The 7567-nt window shown below is 36.5% G+C and overlaps 2 protein-coding genes across 2 annotated transcripts; one reads left to right on the top strand and one right to left on the bottom strand.

The window, feature by feature from the left end:
- Positions 1-638: 638 nt before the first annotated feature.
- Positions 639-4626, top strand: LOC125231256 (glyoxylate reductase/hydroxypyruvate reductase). Its single transcript, XM_048136646.1, has 3 exons — positions 639-1092; positions 1864-2125; positions 3808-4626. The coding sequence occupies exons 1-3, from the start codon at positions 944-946 to the stop codon at positions 4450-4452; spliced, it is 1056 nt and encodes a 351-aa protein (XP_047992603.1). The 5' UTR covers positions 639-943; the 3' UTR covers positions 4453-4626.
- Positions 4627-4850: 224 nt separating this feature from the next.
- LOC125231255 (thioredoxin domain-containing protein 15) lies at positions 4851-5960 on the bottom strand. The gene is made up of 2 exons (XM_048136645.1): positions 5819-5960; positions 4851-5736 (listed from the first exon to the last, which is right to left on the bottom strand). The coding sequence occupies exons 1-2, from the start codon at positions 5868-5870 to the stop codon at positions 4889-4891; spliced, it is 900 nt and encodes a 299-aa protein (XP_047992602.1). The 5' UTR covers positions 5871-5960; the 3' UTR covers positions 4851-4888.
- Between the last annotated feature and the right edge of the window lie 1607 nt (positions 5961-7567).

Raw genomic sequence — 7567 nt, 5'->3', positions numbered from 1 at the left:
TGCTGTTATAATAAGAACCCGAAATATTACATATCAAAATTCCTTCCTATATCTCAAATAATAATATTTTGCAATCGGCACGAGCATTCCGACATTATAAAGAAGGCGACTGTGACGTGCTTTACCTGGACACCATCCCAGGAATGGGATGCTAACAATTTGCAAACTTCGATGTTCGCGAAAGGTAGGTTCCCTGAGTTGTAGAAGGACCAAAATTGAAAACTGACAACTCTGAGTCATCACACGTTCCACAATATGCATCCTTTTACTTGACATAGAACCACCCCTTTTGTTATAAATCCTTCGCTATAAATGTATCCGTAAATTATTCGCTGCACCAGGGGAAGGTCACTAAACTTCACCCTTTCTCTCCTTTGCACAGAGCGGGAGTATATGCAGCGAACGTGTTAATTCCAGGAGTATGAGAAGCTGAAACATTCAAAGACGTAACAGAAAGATTTAAACTGGCGCCTTTTTCACTAACAAAGTGGGTTTGCCAGAGAATAATAAAAAGCATACCGATTAATGTTAAACACATTTTCTGAACGAAAATAAAACGTCACTATCATGTGTCAATGTCACGTTTATGTTTTGACGTTTTCCTTATAAATTGCTCAAGGTCATAAGACTAGAATTATATTAAGTTTCATCATTTTAATTCATGAAATTCATCGTATTCTTGCGATCTATGTAAACATAAAATTATTTATACATTGAGACCAGGAACCGACCATGAATGCCTTGTCATTCATAAAGTCGACCAAGGGCAAAGTGATAATAGCAACCGTCGTCGCTCTGCACATCACGATTTATGTGGCGAAACCTTCATTCAAGACCGAAGCGGAGAAAAAAGTAATTGCCGAACCGCCGAAGTACTTGCCGGGACAGTGAGTGGCCTCGGGGCTCTAACGAAGCCTGAACGCGGAACTTTAACAAATAGTAAATGTTTTGGAAGAGGTTATCGGTAGTGAGTAGTCTCGTTCAGAACATCGTGGTGATAAGTCCTGCTAGAAACATGAGCAACGGAAAGCCTCTCGTGTACGTGACGCGGTCTGATATGCCGCAAAGTGGCTTGGATCTGCTGAGGAAAGAGTAAGCATTTCTTAAATAAATTAAAATATTTTTTTATTTTCTAATTTGTTACCCAATATTTCCGTATTTGGGCTGTTATGTAATTAGGTTACTTTTAGACATGATATGATTGTGTTGGTTAAGCTAATCCTAAGCTTCCGAGAGCCATGGCAAGAAGCCAGGTCAATACAAGGAAAATGTAGTAGATATTATTGCCACTGAGCTTTATATATTAGTAATTTATTAATAATTCCTTATTAGATATTCGGTCATTATTTTTACTATATTTACAAAAACATCATGTGACATTCCACTGTATCAAAGACATATATGTCTAAGAAGTGTGTCGCGAGATGGCAGTCTGCACTGTGATTACACATTTTACTTCGACACGACATACTTAGATATAATAGTCAATACTCTTTGACTGTATATAGAAATTGTATTTATCAACAATATGAATAACTTGTATCTTAAATATTCATAACAAATTATTTTTTTAGTTTGTTTTATAAATACTAACAACCACTCATTTATGCTTATTATAGATAATAAAGAATTAAATAAAGACATGAATAGTATGTATATTCCATGTACATATATGTAGGTATATTATTTGTTGTAGTCTTTTTAAAGTAGCACCACCCACAATTTTTCTGCTTTGCTGTAAAGGTTAAATAAATAAATAAATTTAAACAACAGAAAGAAATAACCATGACCATTCTAATCTTGTCATCATCATTAACCTTTTTAAAACTTTCCACAACTGTATTTATTACACCATAATTTCAGGTGTGAAGTAAGAATTTGGGAGAAACCTTCACAAGTTCCTCGCAACGAGCTCCTAAAAGGTGTTGCCGGAGCCAGCGGCATCTTTTGTGCGCTCACCGAGAAGATTGACAAGGAGCTGCTAGACGCCGCCGGGCCTCAGCTGAAGGTGGTGGGGACTATATCCGTGGGGCATGACCACATTGACCTGGCTGAGTGTAAGAAGAGGAGCATCAGAATTGGGTATACTCCAGATGTGCTGACGGATGCTACAGCAGAGTTAACTGTAAGTTTTCTTTATAGACTTGACCTCCCCAGTGTTCAAATGGATTTTATTTAAAAAAAAATGGTAAGCCATTATTTCGTGACACTGTAAAAAAAACTATGGAAATTGGTTAATTTCATAAAATTTGCATACAAACTTATCTCAAAGATTTTTCTACATAAAGTACAGTGCTTTCATATTTCGCCAGTTAGTAATTTTGGAAGGTAATCAAACTTTTGAATATGCACTTTCTGTGCAGTAGAAGATAAAAGTTTTGTGAACACTTTAATTGTACCATTATAAGACAAGATAAGAAAAGCCTTTATTGACCAAATAATGACATTTTACAGTACAATAATATAATATAATACAATTCTCATTTTATTTTCTTCTATTAAAAAAAAACCGGCCAAGAGCGTGTCGGGCCACGCTCAGTGTAGGGTTCCGTAGTTTTCCGTATTTTTCTCAAAAACTACTGAACCTATCAAGTTCAAAACAATTTTCCTAGAAAGTTTTTATAAAGTTCTACTTTTGTGATTTTTTTCATATTTTTTAAACATATGGTTCAAAAGTTAGAGGGGGGGGACGCACTTTTTTTTCCTTTAGGAACGATTATTTCCGAAAATATTAATATTATCAAAAAGCGATCTTAGTAAACCCTTATTCATTTTTAAATACCTATCCAACAATATATCACACGTTGGAGTTGGAATGAAAAAAAATATCAGCCCCCACTTTACATGTAGGGGGGGTACCCTAATAAAACATTTTTTTCCATTTTTTATTTTTGCACTTTGTTGGCATGATTGATATACATATTGGTACCAAATTTCAGCTTTCTAGTGCTAACGGTTACTGAGATTATCCGCGGACGGACGTACGGACGGACGGACGGACGGACAGACAGACATGGCGAAACTATAAGGGTTCCTAGTTGACTACGGAACCCTAAAAAGTATACCATTATATCTGATGTTAACTGTACATGTACTAATTTAAACACAAGACATGGCCTTCAAGGAATCCAGAAACCATAACAAATGAAGTTCTAAACCGTGACATGTTAATTACCATAATCATTACAATAGCAATCAACCTTGCCATCATTGATTGATTGTTACCATAGTAGGATAGAATTAACTTTGCTAAAACTTATAATGGATAAACAAATGGGATGGACAGTTTATCATCTATCTAGGTATAAGTTTGTGCACAGGCTATATAGGATCAAAAATCTATTTACATAAACAAATTTAAAAGTGGTTTATTTTGCCTCGTTTATTCTGGTTTATTAGACCTCTTTTTAGGGTTACTAGCTTTATAAACAGATCTGCGATCCAAATACTGTGAGTTCTCTCCCAAGGCAGAGATTTTCCACTTTTAGATTTATTCTAAGATCTCCGAGCTTAGTTTCATCGATTTCAGACGTTTCTGCTTGTCAATAAGTTAAAGGAACTACTTATAGAAACTAAGGGCCAGTTGTATCAACCAAATTTGACAGACACATCATCGTCACGCAGCAGATGTCTATGGAACTTCCCATACAATACAATTTAACGAACGCTTTAACTGCAGACGGTTTGATGCAACCGGCCCTAAAACTAAAGAAACTTTATATCTAAAATGAGGCATCAGGATTTATTTCTAAGAAATATGTTTAAAAACCTCTCACTTTCAAATAAAACCCTTACTTAACCTTTCAGCTTGCACTGCTGCTGGCTACATCTCGTCGCATCCCCGAAGCGATCCACGAAGCCCGAACAGGCGGCTGGGCGCAGTCGGGCGCCTGGGCCCCCGTGTGGCTGACCGGCCCCGGGCTGGCGCGCGCCACCGTGGGCGTCGTGGGCTTCGGCCGCATCGGCCAGGCCGTCGCCCGCCGCGTCAAGGCCTTCGGCACCAAACAGATACTCTACACCGGCCGCACTGACAACCCTAACGCTAAAGAAACTGGCGCTGTTAGAGTAGACTTCGATGACATTTTAAAGAAAAGCGACTTCGTTATATGCTGTACCGCTTTAGTCCCAGAAACTAAAGAAATGTTCAACAAAGCTGCTTTTGAAAAAATGAAGAAAACCGCCGTTTTTGTAAACACAAGCCGAGGTGGAACGGTTGACCAGAATGCGTTGATTGAAGCATTGCAGACCAACACTATTTGGGGAGCAGGTTTGGATGTTACTACACCGGAGCCACTACCCCTAGACAGTCCGTTGTTCAAGCTTAAGAACTGTGTGGTTTTACCGCACATTGGCAGTGCTACTGTTGAGACGAGGAATGTAATGAGCGAGTTGACTGCAAGGAACATTCTGGCAGCTTTAGCTGGAAGCGAGATGCCTGCAGAAATAAAGTGATATTTATAAAGTATTTATTTTAGTACAATTTTACTGCTAGTTGCAAGCCCAACTGCTTTATATTTAAATTCTGTGACTTTTGCAATGTCTGCTAAGGAACATTAAATGTTCATACAATTGCATACATCAAATGTATATAAATAATACAATATTTATAATATTTGTTTCATGCCATTGGTTTTGTTTCCTTGTCCCCACCACTCCCAGCAGTTGTATCATTGTCATGTCAGAATTGACAAATTTTAACATGATAATGCATTGTGCAATAAAAATCAATACACAAATATTTATTTCAAAAATGAACCAATAGGTAATTCTGCAGATTGGTTACCCTTTTTAATCTTGTTTTAGAAATGAAGATATTCAGTTTTGTAACTAATTTAAATGATAAAACACAATCAACATAAAAAACAACTTTATTCCACTTAAACATAAATTAATCATTATGCTCATGCTGAGCCTCCGACTCCCGCCAGTTATTTTGTACCATCTCGACAATCATGCGCCACCATTTTGACAGCATGAAGTAATACACTGAACATATTATGATAAACAACCATGACAGGACTAAGAAGTAATCGGTCTCCTTCTCGACTACACTTGAAACGGGCCCCTGAAAGTCCTTAGATGTCACTAAAAGGACTTGTGGATGTAGACCCGTTATTGCATGAACGAATTTACTGAAAGAATGAATGTTATACTCGGTCCCATTGAACTTTCCAACTGGTCGGCCATTATGGAACATCTTTAGAGTAGGAACACCAACAATACCATATTGTGCATTGATTCCATGATATCTCAATGCATCTAACGCTACCATTTTTACATTTGGATATGACCGAGCCAGTGCATTGAAATGTGGTGCGGCATGAGCACTAAATGGGCAAGCCCTAGCATAAAATAGGACTAGAACGCAATCTGCTTCAATGTCGCGACTGGTTATATCAGGTTTGACTTGCAAAAGCTTAGACAAACTGCTGCCATTTATAATTTCAACTATAGGCTCAATTTCTGGGTTCTGCTCATCATACGTTATCTCTTTGCACTTGACAAGCTTCCTCGTCTCGTTCACTACCTGAGTTTTGTTCTCAGCGGTGACATTAGCGGACGTAACATGGTTGTAAATGTTGATTAGCGTCTTGTCGACATCCGAAACTACGTTCGATAAAAGTGACTCGGATTCGTCGACATTCGGCACGTCTGGTTCAAATTCTTCGAACTCTGGTTCCTTAGCCACCTCGGCCTCTTCTTCCACATCAATTTGCGTTGAAAACCCCACTGAACCTGTAAAATTTTACAAAAGGTAAGTTAGTGGCTACCGGGTCCTAGATTCAACAAATTAGGAAGCATGCATGGAATCACTTACCTAATAAAATAAATACTGTAAAATACAGTTTTGTTCTGCTAAAAAATATCATTGTTAGCGATGTATTTTTTCTAATAACTTTTAACGAAAAATGTTGATCATGTATTGATGTTTACCTATTATTTGACTGACACTGACATCAGTGACATCTGATTTAAAATGTCAAATAGCGTTTCGTTACTGTAAGAGAGAATATAAATAAAATTATATTTTATTTGATATTTTGATAACCTTCATAATAACCAACATTATTTTGTAAAAACTTATGAGGAAACACACGCAATAAAAATAGAGTAGAATTGTATTACAATGAAGGACAAATAACAATAGTCGTATAAAAATATTTTTTCATCACATTTGCTGTTTAAAGGTATCATTGCGTCTACGTGTACTGAAGCATAATGTACTATTTTATTCCCAAGGGAATAATGGATTTAGTTTTAAAAATTAAAACAATCCGTACAATACTTCAGGCAAAGGATGTTTCAATCTGCCAAGGATTTTTATTGCACAACCAAAATTTTACTATTAAGCTGTAAAATATATTATACGGTATGAAAAATACATTTTATTTATGTTTTACAATTTTTTCAGTGTGTTTTGCATTTATTTCGTAAAATTTAACTCAGATAAATTGTTATAATTTACAATCTGACAATATGCTCTCTCTCTACTCGCGCTTGACCGCGGGCGTACGCGAGGCACCCACCGTTGCCTAGCAACGGAAAGTACAACAGATCAAAATAAAGTACAATTTTAGTTCAATTATATGATTTATATGCTTTTTTGAACATTGCATTTAATTTATATGCAGTATTTTTCGTGTTTGTTTTCGTTCAAAAAGTGTTTGTTATCAAAAACAATGGATTTAATATGAATAATCTGATGTAGATCAAGATACACTAGGTACTGGTCGCGCCACCGGTTGAAGGTTTTGCTTTATGACTGTTTCCTCTGTATTTTTCTCTCAAATGTGATGAAAAACATTGTGTGTAACTCGGGGAGTATGAATATTACTAACTCGAGTCTTTAAATCGCTCCGGCAAGCCGTCGCGATTTAACTACTCTCGTTAGTAATATTCAACTTCCTCCCCTTGTTGCACAATGTACTATTGGTACAAAATAATGCAATAACTAAACTTTTTTACCCCACTTTTGGATTGGATCTCAAAATCCTTCAGTTGAAATATTTGGATCAACCTTAAAACCAACACATCCGAAAACTTAAACATTTTTAGTTACTTAAAAGTTAAATCCATTCGATTTAAACTCATTTTGAAACCACAGTTACTCGTATCCAGGAGAATCCTGTGCAACCCTGATGGGTTACGATTAAGGCGATATATTTCCGTAGACGCTGCGCGCACTCGTTTTTTGAAGCCGTTAAAAACATAGGAAAACGCAATGGAAAAATCTGAAAACGATATATGTTAAATTTCAGGATCTGGTGAGTATGTTATGGAGTTGAACAACATGAATGTTACAATTTCGCTCGATAGAAAATGACCCCAAAGTTACCTCCTCTTTTAACAATATGGGAACAACTATGGGACTAATGCTGATTATCTATTTTTTTATACATTTCGACTGTCATAATGATACAGCTCATTTCTATGGAACATCCAATTTTTTTTCGTATATGTTTCAGCATTGGATATAATAAAAGTTGTTCATAATGACCTCAAAAGTCACTATGCAAAGTTTGAATGGTCCTTTTTATTTCACCCTGTCGATCTGTAGATAAGTGCG

The sequence above is a fragment of the Leguminivora glycinivorella genome, chromosome 11 (genome assembly GCF_023078275.1).
Source record: "Leguminivora glycinivorella isolate SPB_JAAS2020 chromosome 11, LegGlyc_1.1, whole genome shotgun sequence".
NCBI lineage: Eukaryota > Metazoa > Arthropoda > Insecta > Lepidoptera > Tortricidae > Leguminivora > Leguminivora glycinivorella.
This window is presented reverse-complemented; position numbering and strand designations above follow the sequence as displayed.

Coding starts and splice junctions, on each gene's coding strand:
- LOC125231256 (XM_048136646.1), top strand. CDS start 944: ATGTTTTGGAAGAGGTTATCGGTAGTGAGTAGTCTCGTTCAGAACATC. Junction 1,093..1,863: donor TTGGATCTGCTGAGGAAAGA/GTAAGCATTTCT, acceptor CCATAATTTCAG/GTGTGAAGTAAGAATTTGGG. Junction 2,126..3,807: donor ATGCTACAGCAGAGTTAACT/GTAAGTTTTCTT, acceptor TTAACCTTTCAG/CTTGCACTGCTGCTGGCTAC.
- LOC125231255 (XM_048136645.1), bottom strand. CDS start 5,870: ATGATATTTTTTAGCAGAACAAAACTGTATTTTACAGTATTTATTTTA. Junction 5,737..5,818: donor TACAGTATTTATTTTATTAG/GTAAGTGATTCC, acceptor AAAATTTTACAG/GTTCAGTGGGGTTTTCAACG.